Genomic DNA, 17,783 nt, shown 5'->3' with positions numbered 1-17,783 from the left:
TTAATAGGTAAAGCAAAAGCCGTGCACGCCAGCAAAGCAAAACAGGGAATTCATTCACTGCTTCCCATCGGCAGGCAGGTGTTCAGCCATCTCCAGGAACACAGGGCTTCATCATGCGTAGCGGTTACTTGGGAAGACAAAAGCCATAACTCCAAATGTCTCCCCCTTCTTCTTCCCCCAGCGTTTATTGCTGAGCACAACATCATATGGTCTGGGATATCCCTTTGGTCGGTTTGGGTCAGCTGTCCCGGCTGTGTCCCCTCCCAACTTCTTGTGCCGCCCCCAGCCTACTTGCTGGTGGGATGGTGTGAAAAGCAGAAAAGACCTTGATGCTGTATAAGTCCTGCTCAGCAATAACAAAAACATCCCTCTATCAACGCTGTTTTCAACGTGAATCCAAAACATAGCCCCGTACTAGCCACTGTGCAGAAATTTAACTCTGTCCCAGCCAAAACCAGCACATTTGGGCAAACTAATATAAGGGTTTCCACAAAGTAGAACACGGGTCTGGGCTGAGGCATAGAAAAAATGGTGCTGAATGGATGAATGTTCTACAAAAGGAGAAACATTATGTTCCACCACTTCTACCATCTTCAGATGAGGGAAGAGACACTGGACCAGCGATAAAAATTGACAATGGCTTGCTCTGCTGGGTTCGTAATTCTGATGACAGGCTGAGTGAGTGTAGATAAGAATGCTTTTTTAATAGGTTCAATACAGATTTTGAAGTAGTATCATAAATTCTGTATGATGTGCACTCTATCAGCTTTTGTAGTATATGGACAATTTGGTTAGAAGAATGTTGCCAGGTTACTTCTAAAGGACCAAGAGGTAATTCAGGTAAGCATTGAGAAAATTTATTTATAAATATGCTGGTAGAAGATGACTTTGAAATAATGATAGAGCTTTCTTAGCAGTAATGATACACATTGCTGGTGGTGGTAGTACCAATAGTAATCTGACATACGGGGTGAGGGGCAAAGAAAGGTAAAATAACCTAATTTCTTTTAAATTGATTAAAAACTGCTTAAAACTGTCATACAAAGCTGAGGATCAAAACATTAGTGTCTTTAACTTGAGTGAGGTCCAGTAGCAAGTCACTACTGAAATCTCAAGACTTGCTAAGGACTAACCATTTTAGTCTTTATTATTTTCTTTTCTTCAGGCTTACAGTTGTTAAGCGGGGATTATTGACCAGATGCAGGAAAACTGTCTGATAGATCAGCTTTTAAATGGACAAATGCTCTGTGAAGCTTGGCAATTTTGTCAGCTATCATTTTTGAGTTGTTCTCATGCTTGTTCAAATGAGGTGGTGGAGGGGAACACAAATCAAGGACACTGAGTGCTAGTTCATTCAGAGGAATTGAAAGTGTTAAAATAAACATCCCCTTTGTGTTTGCAGAAAAAATGAAACAAAAATGTTAAAGAATCAATATTGGAACCATCCTTATAAGAATGCAAATTTTTCAGCAAGTACAGAAATCTAGAAGCTTTTGCAATTATTGCCGCCTTGCAGGGGGTGAAGCTTGCTGAAGTTCAAGGAAAAATGGGTGCGACAAGTGTGCCCTGCAACAGATAACAGTAGGGTGAAAGGGAAATTATAGGACTCAGAAAATGGGGAGAATGATGTGTTTTATGGGGGTGTCATAAAGCAGGACAAGTTGAGAGAAACGGTGGTAATCTAGTTAGTATGACCCAAGTGAGGCGCAGTCGGTGTTTAAGGATGAGGATTGAAAGATTAAGGATTCTTACAAAAAAAACCCCAAACATTTTGTTTGGGTTATTGGGAAAAATTTGTATTTGACTCAATGGTACAGGATTTAATGAAGAGGAAGAAAATCACTTGATGTAGGTCAGGGGCGGAGGGGAACTTGTATAGCAGGTTGTGGGAGTAGTTGTAAATTTGAAGACTATGGAAACATCAGGCTAGTTTAAAGGCCAAAACTGAGTCTATGGTATCTTTGACTAACTGACAGTTCAATTATGTTGTTTGGTTTTTTTTTAAATTATAAATGTTCCATGCATATACCACTGCAGCTAATCTCCTCAAAATTTACATTATAAAATACTAACAAAATTATTGTTTGTGACTCAAAAAGCCTTTTTAAAATCAGAGTGGATGGTTTTCTTATTTCAAAATTCCTGATAACAACATTCAGTGCCCCACAAGTCCTGATGAAAGAAAGATATGGAGTAGATCTTCAGGGTCAGCATGCAAGAAGAATAACACGGCTTGTGCTTACAGATGCTTGTTTGAATTAAAATAAATATTGGAATTGGTAGTAATCAGATGACAAACCTCGTACCTCCTGACTGTTATTCTCTCTCCCACAGTGTAAGGGGGAAAAACTTATTCAGGGGTTTTATTTTTGTGCTTCAGTATAATAAAAATGAGCTGTACAAATGGATTAGGAAGCTAGAAGGAGACAGCTGAGAGATAGTTTGGTCTTATGTATTACATGAACCCAAAGACCTGATGAAGCAAAGTCTCCCTCGGTGAAGTAAGGGCAGCAATTTTCAATAACTAGCTATTTGTGCAAAGTGAATAAAATAAAAGAATTACAGCCAATCACACTTCCAGCTGAGAAGCACGGGCTTTATTTCTTTTTTCTTCTAAAAAATTCAGTTTACTTTAAAAGTCTGCAGATGTTGTATCGTGTGAGCCTTTGCTAGAACTCTAGATTGAAGTAAGTTCTGAAAAATAGTCGACTTAACGTTTAGTCTTGTTGTGATACTTGACCCTGTAACTTGTTAGTTAGAGCTGCTACTTTGAAAAATTTTTTATTTTTTTTTAAATCAAATTGGTATTGTGAATTTGGACTTCTACGGTAGGTACTTTAGAGGTACTAAAGGTGAAGGTCACTTGCAAAACGATCCATCTAATCACAAATTAATAGTATTTATAGAGTTAGTTGATACTAGCCACGACTTATCAACAAACTATTTAGTGCTATTGAATTGGATTACCTATAAATCATAAAGCTTTAAAAAGAGGAGCATTAGCTCCTCTATCTAGCATTAGTTTTTTTTATAGTATTTCTGTTTTAAAAACAAGCCTTGAGTGGCATCTCCATACAGTTTGTAAGGGATGTAAAAAGCTAACTGAATGGTTATTTATGGAAGCGAGATAAAAAAACCAAAGCAAGCCCTAGCAACACATTCCTTATTAATGTAAAATCTGCCAAACTGCCCCATAGAAGGGTTGCTCAGGAAAAACTCCTGTGCGTAAAGGTAACGCATGTAAGACTCAGATGTAACAGACCGAGTAAGAAGAACTAAGCAGATGTTGGTAAGATACATAACATAAAATCAAAGACATCAACGAGAGAAGGACAAGATTTTTTTTTTTTTTCCCCATTGCAAAGATTGACTTTCATGTAATATACAAAGTTTAGAAACATTAGTCTTTGAATCTCTGGAGAGAATTTTCTTACTGTTTTTGAAACAGCATTAGTTCCTGAAATAGTTATAACTTTCAGGAATCTGGAATGAATGTTAATTTTGAAGTATAAGCTTGATGCTTTTGTGAATAATTAAAAATGCTGACATTGTTGTGCAGGATATGCAGCTTGAGCTTGTGGTGGTTAAAATTGAATTACAATCCAAATGGGCAGTTTCCCTGTGCAATCTGAGGTAAATGATGTAGGCAACCATAACAAGGTAGACGATGATTGAAATATCTTTTGAATTAATTCTTAGTAGCTAATAATCATGAAATGCATTTATCAGGGTTGGTTGTACTACTCAAAGCATTCAGAAATGTGACTCCAATTGCATTTTCCTTCAGTTACTATGGGCATATTTGTATAAACTTTCAAACTGACATAATTATTAAGTTTTGTCTGCACTATTTAGCAGTGTCCTTTTTCTCTTTTGCTACATTGCCTTGTGCACTGGGTATTAATATCTCTTTCTCAAAGGATAGACCCCAGAGTTGTCCAGCTTGAAGCAGTGTTATCTTCAAAACCAAGCACTACGAAGCTCAAGGTTTGTTTTAGGTGTTATTAAAAGTTTTAAAATAGGGAGGGGATGCTACTATGAAGGACATGGATTGTGTAGTCTTATCTCTGCTGTGAGACTGTAGATGCTGTGGTAGACAGTATTAATAAGAATTGAGATACCCAGTAGCCCATTTTTCCCATTAATTTCATCCTGTAGCTCAATGTTAAACTCAGAGAAAAGTATATTCCCTTTCATTAGAAGTAGTTAATAGCACTTAACTAAAAGGTAAGACATAATTATGGTGAATAAAACTCTTTAAGGTTTTTTTTTGTTTTTTTGCCAGTTCATTGTGGTAGTGGTTACACGGCTGTGGGAATGCAGCAATGGTGATTAAAGTGCTGATATCGCAGTAGGATATTACATTTAGAAGTGCACACCACCAAACAATAACTAAATATCGCTGTTATACAAAATCTGTAACAAAAAAAAATCTTCCTCTGCTCCTCTGATTTCTGCTGTGCACTCCGAGTCTCCTTTCTTTGGAGCTGGATGCTGTTAATTAGTGCTTTTCCGCCCTTGGTGGGGAAGGGTCTGACAGTAAGCTCTGTTCTGCCCTCCCCTCTCTGGTGTCCTGACTCTCAATGGAGTTACTAGCAGAGTTGACTTGTGCATATGGAGATCATTAGATCCCAGGAAGAAGCTCTGCTAAAATAAGGTGCCTGTAGGTGCCTGCACTGACAGGGTAGCAGGAACGAGTTTCAAGATTGGCATAGCAGAGACACAGGTACCTCACCCTAGTAAAACTAGACTAATGAGGCCAAGCAGAGCATTGATCTTCTCTCCTCGCTAAGCTTTCTGCTCCTATGTTTTTAGAAAAAAGGCTATACTTGATGGTGGTGGTATTATTATTATTATGACTAGTGCAGTTCACAGTACTCAGTTGTTACCTTTGTTACTGATGATAAGACTTTTGCAGAAAGCGCTGTTAGGAGTGACACTTGGAAACAGTTCTAACTTGAGTTTCCTGCCAAAAATCAGAAAGTTACTGGCTAATGGCAGCAATTATTAATCCATTAATCCAAAGAAATCCATTGCCTTTGGATAGTACAACTTGTTAAATTGATACTTTCACTAGGAGTTGACCAGTTAGAAAGAATCATGATACTTAGCATTTGTGGGTAAAATCAGGGATAGCTCTTACACCAGCAGACAATGATGTCCATCCCTGCCACAATAACCTCTAGCTCTGAGATTTATTTCATTGTTGTGATAACTGCAGGCAGCACAAATGCTAACGAAAAGCCCAGCGCTGTAGCCCGCTTGACCTAGAAGTACACTGTGCCTGCACAAGGGTCCTCAGCGCAGGGATGGGGGCAGAGAGGATCCCCTCCAACTAAAAAGCATTAGAGTGTCGCTGTGAAAAATCATCTTATCGTAAATTCCTCTGCTTTTGGACTTCATACTGTCAGTGAAATGTCTGTACTGCCAACTTCTGTCATGTGCAGTAGCAAACTGGCATTATGGTCTGGGCAGTCCTTACTTAATCCTCAGGTCTGAAAGAACTGTGTTATGAATAAAACACAGGGATTCCATTGAACTTTATTCCAAGCTGTGCTTTTATTGCATTTTTAGTCTAGTCTAGTTTGTGGCCATAGTGTTTGCATATAGTTTGCACGTATAACACATATAGAATATATAACTATGTAGCATATAGCGCAGTTCTTGCTTTTCTTCACTCACATTTCTGTGGTACACATCTTCATGGAGGATGTGCCATGGCTATCTGTAAAGTTGTGGCTTCTCTTCTTTCTTCGCCAGGTTATCTAAATGCAGTTTTGTGGTTGTAGAGCTAGTGCTGATAAAGCAATTATGAATACTTCATAAAGGACCATCAGATACTGAGAATACTTCAAACACTGTGGATCTGACAGGTTGCTAGGATTGTGACTTGTTACTTGTACATACATGGAATTTCTATAAAGATTCAATTCCCATTTTTGTTTTAACTTTTTCTCCTCTCAAGAGCTCATCCTTTTCAAACCTGTCTTCATCTAATGTAGACATGCATCTTTTCAGTTGGGATTTGTTTTACCAGGACCTTCTAGAACTATTGCATTCTTATCACTAAATATCATTATTAAATCTCTTGCGTTTACACACAGCCATCGTTCTCACACTTTGAGTAGCAGTGGAGTTTTCTGTTTGCTTGGGGATTGTTTGGCTATGGCTGCAGGCATATTTGACTGTCTTGAAATAGTTTTTAGGCCAGGCTGAGCACTTGTATATCTGCTGTTGATAACCTACCCAAATGAAAAGAAGTAATCTTAGAACCAAGCTACATTGGGTTTTGCCTTAATTTCTCTCTTTTTTTTTTTTTTTCCCCCTTCCCTCCGGTGCTGCAGAAAGTTGTGGTGCTTTCTCTCCCCCCAGCTTAATCCCTGTTTTCTCAGTTACTTAGTTACTGTCTTGTGTGACACAAATAAGTTTATTGTAAACTAATTTAGCTGTAAGCTCATATAAGAAACCTAAAAAAGCTGAGGAGATCAACATTTATGTTATTAGTAGGTGGCAAAAACTGCAGTAAAACTCCATAGGTTTTATCTGAATAAGTTGATTTTAGTAACTAGAGAATTTTCCTACATGTAAATATCTTTCTGGTTGAAAATAGGTTTTTGAAATGAAGAAAGAAAATGGAAGTCAAAATGTGCTTGAGTTGGCTTAGCTGTTTCACTATTAGTTTTCAGAGTGACCACTATGCAGCATCACATTGTAGAATTTCTAGTCTTACATGATAACACATGAAGATGAGATACTATTTCATTGTAAAAAGAAGCTTCACTTTAGCATGGTGATACAGAGAATATAGTTGTAAAAGTGAATTATGGAGACTTCTTTGATTTCTGATAGTTCTCTGGATGTTTGTTTCATGATCCTCAGAAATTTCAGTTTTGAAAGATCAAGCCATGGGACTTTCCAGTATGTGGGTGCAGGCCAATAATTGGAAGATTGAAGCCTGCAATTTAGAAATAAAGCAAAATTCCATACTTGCTAATGTTGCTAATTAACAAGAGGTTAATATATGAACATCTGCTTTAATTCATAATGCTTTAGTCATCTGTATCTGTTGGCTTTTGTTTCATTTCAAACATCTTTTGTTTTTTTTTCTTATCCATCTTTAATTCTAGAACAACCAGAGAATGGTAATGATGCTACTGAATTGGGCAACTTTATCATACCTGAGATTAGTGTCACAAGTGTGGCTGGAGAAAGGACCGGGAATGGGGAAAAGAGCAGAGGACTAGCAGAGAATGATGTTCAGCATTTACAGGGAGTACAGGAGACAGCTACAGATCCTAGAACTGACAGCAAAGGCATGCCAGAAATCAGGAGGCAAAAATCTGTAAGAAAAATGATGGAGGATGGAATAAACTCATCTGGCAGAGTGCAGTTTTAGCAGAGCACTTGTAGCTGCACTCTAAGGTACCACTGTTGATTGAAAGGGTCACTGCTGCATGTTTGGAGAATTAAAGTATGCAATTAATATATTTGCATGTGTAATAACACAAATGCATGTATTGCACACAGCTTTGTCTGTGCCACGGACAATGATGACATACTTACAAGGAGATTTATTTAATCTGGAGAAAATACACTGTGAGACTCAACGTACCTTTGAGTTTATTAAGCATATTTATTTGCTTTACAAAAGCCAGCGATCAAAGGTATGAAGAATCCATCAAAATGGATGTGAAAAGTATCTCGCTGTGTACCTCAGACTTCCCAAATTCCATCTTTCATGCTATACTGGAGATCTGGTGTTGTGCTTGAGTTTCCAGCTCATACCACCAGACCTGTGATGCAGAAGGTGACCTTTCAGTCCTAAAGCATTCTTGCGTTGCTAAACATGGAGGTGCCGTATTGGGTGTCCTGGACATTGGTCATTATAATTAATGAGCTTTGCAAAATCAGATATTGGAGCACTTGCTCAAAATAAGATTTACAGTTTTTTGTTCTGTGTGGTATCTTCTGATCTATAAATTTCTAATCTCCTGCATGAATTAACAAGACTGCATTATTTTTTATTTTACAAAATCACTGCAAAATGAGATTGTGGGCATGCTTTTTGATCTAGTTACTGCAGCATTATTTGCTGTAACTCTCTATCCTAATGAACCTTAATTCCAAAATGTAATGGAATAGGTAAGTGTTTTGTCTTCTGTTCTCTGTTCTGCTGCTGTATGGCTTCATGCTTGTAAATATCAACCTAGCAATACACAAAATCAATAAATGTGAGAAAGTCAATTGCTAATTCTTTATTTCTTTTCCTACCGTGCAGGTAATACTGATTTAGGAATTCAAGAAGAACTGATAGAAGTATCTGAACCCGATGAAGGGTTTTACTCTAGGGCTACTTCTAGTACAAGTCAGTCTGCCCTATCTAACAGCAGCAACACGAGCAGCAAGAACCTCTTAGGGAAGAGCCAGCGAAGGTCTGGAGGAAGCAAAGCTGGAGGAAAAGAAAAAGAAGGCGAAACCTGCAGAGAACACTTGTCACGAAAACAAACTCAGAGAGCCATGAGCGAGAATCTAGAGCTCGTCTCTCTGAAGAGGCTGACACTGACAACTAGCCAGTCCCTGCCTAAGCCTGGCAGCCATAGTCTGGCCAGAACGACCACTACTGTCTTTAGTAAATCCTTTGAACAGGTCAGTGGCGTCACAGTTCCAAATAATCGCGGTGGTGTGTCTGGTACAGAGGCAAACAGGTTTTCCGCTTGCAGTCTTCAGGAGGAAAAACTGATATATGGAACAGAAAGAACAGATCTTCCAATTTTAAGCAAACAACCTAATCAGCAGCGACCTCCTAGTATTAGCATAACTTTGTCAACAGATTGATGTTAAATTGGCAAGTGTGAAAAATAAAATATTGAGAATTTATGCTGATATTGGTACATTAAGCTCCTTAATATGCTATACATTACTTTCTTAAAACTCCAGCCCATAAATTCTTGTTTGGCTCGCATTTGACAGTAATAGTGAATAGACAACAGTTGTAATTATTTTGCATCAACTTTAATAGCTTGGAAAGTTCCTCTTTGACTTACTGTATTTCTACACCCGATTGCTTACAGCTTCATGTGAAGTTTACAGCTTTGCCAATTGAACAGACATTGATCGGTTGTTTTAGCCAGCCACCAAGATGTGTGGCTTTTTACAAGTGCAGAGTATGGGAACAAACAGAGCCTCTTCCCCAGGTTCTGCTTTTTTCTACCGCTTGGCATAGGCAAAACTGCAAGTACTTGTTTTATTTAAGAGGAGTCTCACAGTATGGGCATGGAATTTTGGAACAGCGCTGTGAGAACATAAACATTCTCTTATGTTAACCATGAGAGAACTGTGCTTATGTGTAAGGTCAAAACTAGAAGCATCAGTTCAGTGTTTGATGTGATGGCGGTTTTTGTAACAGTAGCTAGTACACATTGCAATGTTCATACTTCTTTATGCCTATGTGAGTCTGAATTATAGATATGTTTTGGTTTGTCTGTATGTCTTTGAAACTGCGCCAAAAAGCCATACAGCAGCAGTACTTGTGGATGGGAGTCTTTAGACTTTTGAATTGTGTGACAGACACTGTCTTTCTTTCAGATTCTTAAATATCAGGCACAAAGCTACCCATTGAAAAGTCGCTGTCATCAGTATTTTTATGATTTATGGGGAAGAGGTGTGCTTCTGTAACCGTGTTATGTAGGAAATAAGGTGTGAGCCCTTTGAACTGACTGAAGCAAATCAGGAGCGTGAATCTGTTTAACATGAACTTCTTACCTGAGACTAAGAGAATATTACCAAAGGATATGTACTTTCAGTAACTTGCAAGCACAAAGGGAAATTACAATGTAAATATAACTAGCACTGTAATTCCTAGTCTTTTATATCTATTATTTTTCTAGTTTGAAAAAACAGCAGCCTGTTCAAGGCTACCTAGCCTTTAACGCTCGGTTAATTTGGTGACCTTGTGTGATACCAACTTTTATAATGTTAAGATTTTAATTAAAACTGGGCATTAAAATTTCTTATGCAGAAATTTGTAGAAGCAATAGTTGACAAAACCACTTCAGTAGCAGTGATTAGCTGATAAACACACAATATATTATTATGAGTGGAGAAATAGGATGAAGATCTAAGGCGTAGTCATTCCCAGCTGTCCAGATTTCTGCAGCTTGTGATCCCTCATTATCAAGAACCTTGTAACAAAACAAACACTAAAATTCTGGTAGACTTACCTATTTTCCTGGAGATAAGTTTAGATATCCCTTTTTGACTTAAACCGAAGCAGAAGTAACTTTTAAGCAGCTAATGTTGTTCAGGTTTATAGCAATCAATAAGCTGGTTAATTAATGAAAAGAGATGAGGAAACATAGTTGATAGGGACAAATAAGTTGTATAATTCTGCTCCTAAAACTGCAGACTAGATGTGTACAGTTCTTGAGATTCACCGAAGTATGTGGAATTGCTGCATCAGTCTATAGATGTTTGTCTTCTCCTGAGAGTCTGAGTTTAAATGAACGTGCCACACTTTCTCATTCCTGTTTGTTGTGTGACACTTCTATTCTAATAACGCAGTATTTCACCTTTTCACAGTGAAGCGCTTTCTTAATTGTACATGCAAATTTACATTCCTAATGAATAAACTCCACACTTGTCCTGTTTAGTGTTTAATACTTTGGCCAGTGAAATAAACTGGTTTTCGAAGTTGTATGTTTTTGTAAATACTTTGTACAGTAGAAAAAAATTTCCTCTTTTTTTTTTTTTGCAGGTTTTTCTGCAATACATATTAGACAGCGTATTTGTTTGAGACTGACTAGTACGCGTGGCTGCTGGAGCACACATAAGCACAGGCCATAGAAGGGGTTTAGGCAGCTGAGAGCAGACATTGGCGAGCACTACACGTACTGAGTGTAGGGCACTTTCTCTCCTTGAAATTTGTTCTAGGTGTTACAAAGAAATAACCTACAGGACTTCCAGCTGCCTCCTGATCTGCTCTTGCAGTGTAGTGTTTAAGAATACTTTGGAAACACTTTACAACAATTTAAACTGAGTCATAAATTAGAATAGATAAATAAAATTGCAATTGACAAATGTTTGTTGTGACGGTATTAGTTGTGAGTAAGTGTTAAGGGACTAGAATTTTTAAGTCATTCTACTGGTTTTGTTTTGTTTCATCTAGTTCATGACTCTTTCAGTTATCTCCACAGTAGACACTCTTTCAAGCTGGCTGTCGGTATTAATGATGTTTATTGTACTGGGAAGATTTAGTCACTTCAGCTATAAATAATTAGAATTTTGATGGATCTAAAATGCCATAAAATGTAGATATGTAACAATGTTTACAATACTGTTGGCTACCAGCCAAACAGTGTTAAAGTTAGTTTATCCTTTTATTTTGTCCAGCTAATTATTCTAACTGATCTGGCTTGAACTCAAGACGGACTTATATTGGTACAACTGCAATTACATTAAAGCTTCATATTTTGGGGAGAAAATTATGAAAGGAAAGGTTCTTGGTACTAAAGGCTGCTGTTTCTGTACACTTGTGGCTTCATATAAATATGTATGTATTGGTCTCTGGAGTAACTTACACAATGAGCATGTTTTTTGTGAACTGACATCACGCCCCGATACTGATTGAGTCTAAAGAACTTTTTCCTGATGTGAGTAATAAAAATTTCAGTTGTGCTTCTTTCTTTTCCTAAATATGGAAAAGAAAAAAAAAAAAAAAAGGCAGGATGGGGGAGAGGGAAGGCAGAATTATGTGTTGTCCAAATGTCCATGGTGCAGGACTGGGGGAGGAGGAGTGGGGGTGAAATACAACAGGAAGCAGATATATTCTTCCACGATATTTCTTAAATTGTCAAGCTCCTGGCTTTTGAGCATTAATTAACTGATCGCTTTATACTGATTATTAAAAAAATGTATATTTCTCCTAACAGCGTAAGGAAAACCTATTAAGACATCCCATATTACAGCCTACCTGGGAGTGGGTAGTTCTGATGAAGCCATTCCAAACATCATACACAGCTGCAACATTCTGCAGGAACAATGTTATGTAGGAGTGAATCATCTCAAATTATAATAAGAGAAGTTGTTTTCATGCTGACATTTATAACTGACCTTACTGTTTTAAATCAAAGGGCGCTGTTTCCAATGATGGCTTTGAACAGCAATGCTTTCAAGACTCTGTTGAAACGGAGAAGAATTATTTCTATTGTGAGAATCTGTAACATTTGTGCAAAAAGCATATGGTCTCTAACCACTTGCTGTAGAGCTGCGGTGACTCTTCTGAAAGGAGGCAAATGTCCTTGAATAATACCTGACAGGTACAGAAATACATAGCTATTTTAGCCACACTTCTCTCTAAAGAGGTCTCTTCTGGTTTATATGAGGTTTCTAGAAATTTCTAACTTAATTATTATGTCTGATATCTTTTGGCAGTGTTTGAGGCTTACAGTGCTGTATATAGGTGTGTAATATATTGCCTTTTGTATCTGTACAATTCTAAGACTAGATGTCTACATTTCTTAATATTCATCAAAGTCTGTGGAATAGCTGCATCAGTTTATAGATGTCTGTCTTCACCTGAGAACCTGAGTTTAAATGAGCGTGCCCCTCTTCCTCATGTTCTTCACTTTGTCCTGTGATACTCTTCTGTGCTAGTAATGCGGTATTTCACCTTTTTTTTTTTTACAGTGTTTTCTTAATTGTACACGAGAACTTACATTCCTAAGGTATAAACAACAAGTTGTCTTGTTTAGTGTTCAATAATTTGAGCAGTAAAATAAAATGTTTTTTTTGAAGTTGTGTGCTTTTGTAAATAGTTTGTACAGCGGAAAATTTTGCTGCCTCTTTACAGGCTTTGTTGAGATACATGTTAGATAGCAATATATTTGTCCAGTGAAATAAGTCTATAAGCCACAGTAAGGTTGCCCACATGACTTAAATATGCTGAATACTCATTTTACAGAGCGTAGGCTCTGCAAATGCAGCCTTGTCAGGTAAGACACGGCGCCTAAACCACTTGGCTGAGAAACACTGACTGACGGGTGAAAGGAGCGTTCAAGCAGGGGAGTTGTAAATTAGTTGATGGCAGAAGTAGATGACTCTCCTGTCAGCGATGTGGCACTACTTGGGCAACTTGGTAGTTTTGACCGTCTTGAAATAAGAGTGGTTTGACACACAGCCATTATCTGCAATGTGTCTTTCTTGTTAGATCTCCTGTCCAGCAACTTGTGCTGTGTTTGTGACCTGCTGGTGATGTGGGGGCTGTTGGCCATCTCTGCCACAAGGGTGTGTGTAGCTGGCTCATGTTCCCCTTTTTCATGAAGACTGACAGGACTTTTTCTGCAAAGCTGCTTTCCAGCTGTCTGGCCCCTGTGTGTGCTGGTGCCTGGGGTGGTTTGTTCCCAGGGACAGGACTTGGCCTTTCCCCGTAAACTTCCCGAGGTCCGTGTGTCTGCTCACGTCTCCTGCCTGTTGGTGTCCCTGTGAACGGCAGCACACTCCTCTGGGGTACTGACGTCTCCTCCTGGTTTTGTGTTACCTGGAAATGTGCTGAGGGTGAGTGCTGTGCTATCGCCCATCTTCATTAATGAAGATGTTAAGCTGTCCTGGCCCAGGTTAAACTGTCCTACCCCTGGCGTACCCCAGTAAGGCCAGGTCTCCATCTGGGCTTTGTGCCACTGGTCAGAGCCCCTGGAGCCTGGCAGTTGAGGCAATGTTCTGTGCTCAGAGGCCTGGGATTCCTTGAGGGCTGCGCTTGCCGGTGATGACAGAAGCAAAGGTGGCAGTGAGTACCTTGGCTTTTTCCCTACCCCTTGTCACCAAGTCCCCCTGCCCCACTCAGCTGTGTGATGCCCTATTTTTCCCTAGTCTTCCTGTTGCTCATGATACGTCTGCTAAAGCTTTTCTTGTTGCCCTTCACCACCCTTGCCAGATTCCTCTTGATTTGGGCTTTGGCTTTCCAAACCCCCTCTTCGGGAAGGGGTGAGGGGGCAGGGATGGTGCCTCTATAATCCTCCTTGGTGCCCTGCTCTTGCTTCCACCCTTTGTATGCTTCCCTTTCATGTCTAAGTTCAGTCAAGACCTCCATGTTCATGCGTCTGGGCCTCCTGCCGCTGCTGCTTGCTTTCCTGCATGTTGGGATTCTTGAGGCTGGAGGAGATGGTTCTTGAACACCAACCAGCTCTCCTAGGATGGTCTCCCATGGGCTTCTACTGAGCAGTTTCCTTGAGTGACAAGTTCTGTTCTGCTGTACGTCCAGGGTTGTGATCTTGCATTTTGTTCAAGGTTTCTTTCCTTTACCCTTACAAATGTAATCTCTGGTGCAATGGTGTAGTGAGACCTGGATGAATGGAAGACCTGTAGTAGCTGGCAGCAGTGGGAGATCTTATGTTTTGGGAATGCTGCATTTTCTTTTCTTTCTTTCTTTTTTTTTTTAAACTCAGATGTCAATCTTGAAGCTGTTGTTTTGAGTGGGCAAAGCTCATTTTCCCTTTATACGAATGGGTGAAAAAGGAAATCTCAGATTCTTTGTATTTCACTTGAACAAGATAACCATTTTCTTTACCGGAAGGTACAAATTAGACTCAATGCTGCGACTGTCCTGGAAGCGTGTGAGACTTTCAGTCACAGTGAGTGAAAGGCAATGCCTAGAATGGGCTCTTACATGGTTTCATACAGGAATTGTTATTGATTAGTGAAAGAAAACGTGAGTTTGAATACCTTCTCTCTTCCCAAAATGTGTAGCAGAGTACAAAAGAAAGTAATCCCAAAATACAGCCCTTAGTGGAGGATAAGAGTACCCGACAGCCTGCTGGACAATTGGCAGTGAGAGGGATGTTTGAAGGTAATACAAGCAATTAGTAACCAGTTACAGAAAAGACGTTTGTTTCTACAGGCAACAGCTAGTTGCCCACATTGAGCTTGTAAATACTTATTTTTCATGTTTTATGTTAATCTAGCTCTGTGTTAAAGGTGACTTCAGCATGAGGGTTTTCTCCCAACCCACAGCTGCCAGGTAGTAAATACATCTGCTAGTTCAGAATAGTGGGAAAAATGTCACCGTGACTCCAGAAACCTTTGTGAAACAAGCCTTTACATTGCATGGTGCTTGCTTCATTAACTTGATTCTTAAAACAAGGTTGTGCTTAATCATCGGTTACTCTAAATATGCTGGGACAATACTGAAATTTAATGGTGCGGAAAGACTTGTGGAAGTTAGTCTGAGTCACACCGTACTTCTGACAAGCTGCCTACTTCTTGTTCTCGTTGTCAGCGCTGACGAACGCTGGCAGTCCGCTGTGTCGAATTTCTTTGTCTGGACTATGATGGTGGATTTTTCTGGTGCGAGAGGGTAGATTTCTGAGAAGGTGAGAAGAAATACCAGCTTTTACCTCCACAACACAGAGCAGAGGAAATGGAGTGTCAGGTATGGGCGCAAGAAGTCCTCAGTGTGGATGTGATTTTTCTGAAGTTTCTGCAATACAAATGAACGAAAATAATGAAAAAATGATCAGTGCTTCCTCAGAACAGAGACTTCACTCGCGCATGAAACTTGAATATCATCTTCGATTCCTATCGAAGTAGGAACAGAACAATGATTCATTTAAAGCATATGTATAAAGCCACATATAGGTTATGTACGTGTATGTATATACATTTATACATGCGTATATGGTTTCCTCTTCAGCTAGTCAAAGTATGGGGGTTGTAGAATTGTTGGGGACGTTACTGGAGCTGGCAAAGCCTTGAACCAGCACTGATGTCAACGACCGATGATACCATCTCAAACAAACGTAACTAGGCACTAGAAAGTTGTACTCAATGGTGTATTTTCTTTGTGGTATTATTTGCCAAGAGTAAATTGATTGGAATATAAATGGTAAAGGACCTTGCACTTATTCCTTATATATATTTTTAAAAAATCACAATACTCATATTTTTTCTTTTGATTTATTTTGTTATTAAAATGCATTGTGGTTTTGTTATCATTAATAACCTGCAGTTCAGACTTTGCTAATAATTTGGATTGAATAATTGAATTGGGATAACATTATATAGGGTAACATTTTGGAATCAAGTGTGAGCCAACTGTCGTACCAAATGTCAGCTTTCGGCAGGCTGTCTTGCCCCTAAAATGGTGGTACTTGAGAAATCTGCTATAATAAATCACAAAATGGAAAGAGTTTTGCAAGGTAAGAGCATTGATATTCCCCAGAAGACTGTTTACTTGTTAGTTCATTGGGGTTTATATTCCTAATTTCAGCTGTTAAAGAAAACCAATCCAACTGCTGTTTAGCTAAGCTACTCATTTCAGCTCTGCCTGTACTGACTGGAGAAGGATACAGGCACTGTCAGGCTGATTCAGCACATCCTGAGGTAGGCAGGGAGATCCTCTCTGACACCCGGAAAGCGTTCATCCCGTCTCTCGCTTCCTTCTTATCCTGAACAAGCGGCTGAGCATTCCTGCCTCCGTGCTGCTTCCTACTGAGCTGAATCCGCACGTCTCCCTTCATGCTGCATAAAGCCAAAATAAGCTTTAGCACGGCATCAGTCACCCCAGCATAGCTCCCAGTGCCGGCAGCTGCCCTATCCTTGCCAAAGGCCCTACAAGCAGGCAGATGTCTAGGAAGAACAGATCTGGTGTAGTACTTCTGCTGGCCAGGATGTGAAGATCAGCTTGAAATAATGTTGACAGGTGCTGGGAGCTAAGATTCAACCTGCATCTCTTCAGATTATTTGCGTAATCATAAAGTAGTTGCATTTCTAAATGTCTGAAGCGGGGAAGAAGGAAAGAACTGGGGCACAAATCTCTCCATAGCATTCCTGTGCCTGCCATTCTCGCTTCAGGATCACACTTAGGAGTATGTAATAGCTTTAGCAGCTTTTGAATTTAAAGGTAGAATAGCAGCAAGGCTGCTAAAGCTTCCTTACAACGGAATGACGCTTGTTCAGCTGTAGCTGAATCCTCTGACAAATCTGAGGCTTGGTTCTTAACTATTCAGCCTGGGCAGGAGCTTCTCGACTGCCTCGTGTACTGCATCAAATTCGTAACTTTAAGCTTCTTTAGTTATCCGTGAGAACTTACTTTTTCCTGCTACCAGGAAGCCATGCCACAAAAGCATTGCCCTTGAATCTAGTGTGAACCTGAATGTGTTTCAGGTCCTCCCCAGCTCAGCGAAGAGCTGAGGAGAGATTTTCATCACTTCTTCAGGTTTTGCCCAAGATGGGCTCCCTGCCGAACGTCAGGTGTGTGATGATGCTGCCAGTCGTGTAGAGGCATTTGCACGGCAGCCAGCCCTGCTGCAGCCATCGGAGTGAGGGCAGAGGCCAGCGCGGCCACCAGCTTCTCCAATACTCAGCCTTTGCGTGGGCAGACCTCGATGGTGTGGAATCGCAGGGGCCCGGATGCACTTCCCAAACGGCCAGCTGGAGAGGCGATTCCAGAAGTCTCGGACTGGACACTGTGTTGAAGCCAAGCAGCACTTCAGCTGCCAATCTCCTGAAACACTGCGATCCAGCTTCTGAACGGATTAGTTCACTGCTTTGACATCATTACCCAAAACAAAACATGCTTACGGGAAAATAACTTGAAGAAGAAATTACTGAGCGATGGATTTCTCCAAGATCCCATGCTGTATGACCCATCTTTTTCGTAAAGCCTGGCCTGCGTGATACGTACTGCAGCATGGTACGTGTGCTCCATTCTCGATGAATGACAGTGGGGCTGTACCAAAGGAGCAGTGTGGGGTAAAAACCTCTGTGATCCTTGTGGGCACAGAGTTTTGACG

The 17,783-nt window shown here is 39.8% G+C and overlaps 1 protein-coding gene across 5 annotated transcripts in view; it reads left to right on the top strand.

The window, feature by feature from the left end:
* The window catches only part of HYCC1 (hyccin PI4KA lipid kinase complex subunit 1), a 48,543-nt gene extending 35,752 nt beyond the window's left edge, over positions 1 to 12,791 (top strand). The window contains exons 11-13 of one of the 5 annotated variants that reach the window (XR_012585492.1): positions 7,128 to 7,422; positions 8,279 to 8,646; positions 10,754 to 11,574. Coding sequence is in view for 4 of the 5 variants with exons in the window: in XM_074574836.1 (XP_074430937.1) it covers positions 8,279 to 8,835 (557 nt within the window). In the remaining variant the exon portion in view is untranslated. Of the gene's footprint in view, positions 1 to 7,127; positions 7,423 to 8,278; positions 10,657 to 10,753 lie in introns of those variants that run through there. The other 4 variants (XM_074574837.1, XM_074574839.1, XM_074574838.1 and 1 more) reach the window with 4 other exon arrangements.
* Positions 12,792 to 17,783: the final 4,992 nt, after the last annotated feature.

The sequence above is a fragment of the Larus michahellis genome, chromosome 2 (assembly GCF_964199755.1).
Source record: "Larus michahellis chromosome 2, bLarMic1.1, whole genome shotgun sequence".
Taxonomy (NCBI): Eukaryota; Metazoa; Chordata; class Aves; order Charadriiformes; family Laridae; genus Larus; species Larus michahellis.
The sequence above is the reverse complement of the archived record's forward strand: the minus strand, read 5'-3'. Positions and strand labels throughout refer to the sequence as shown.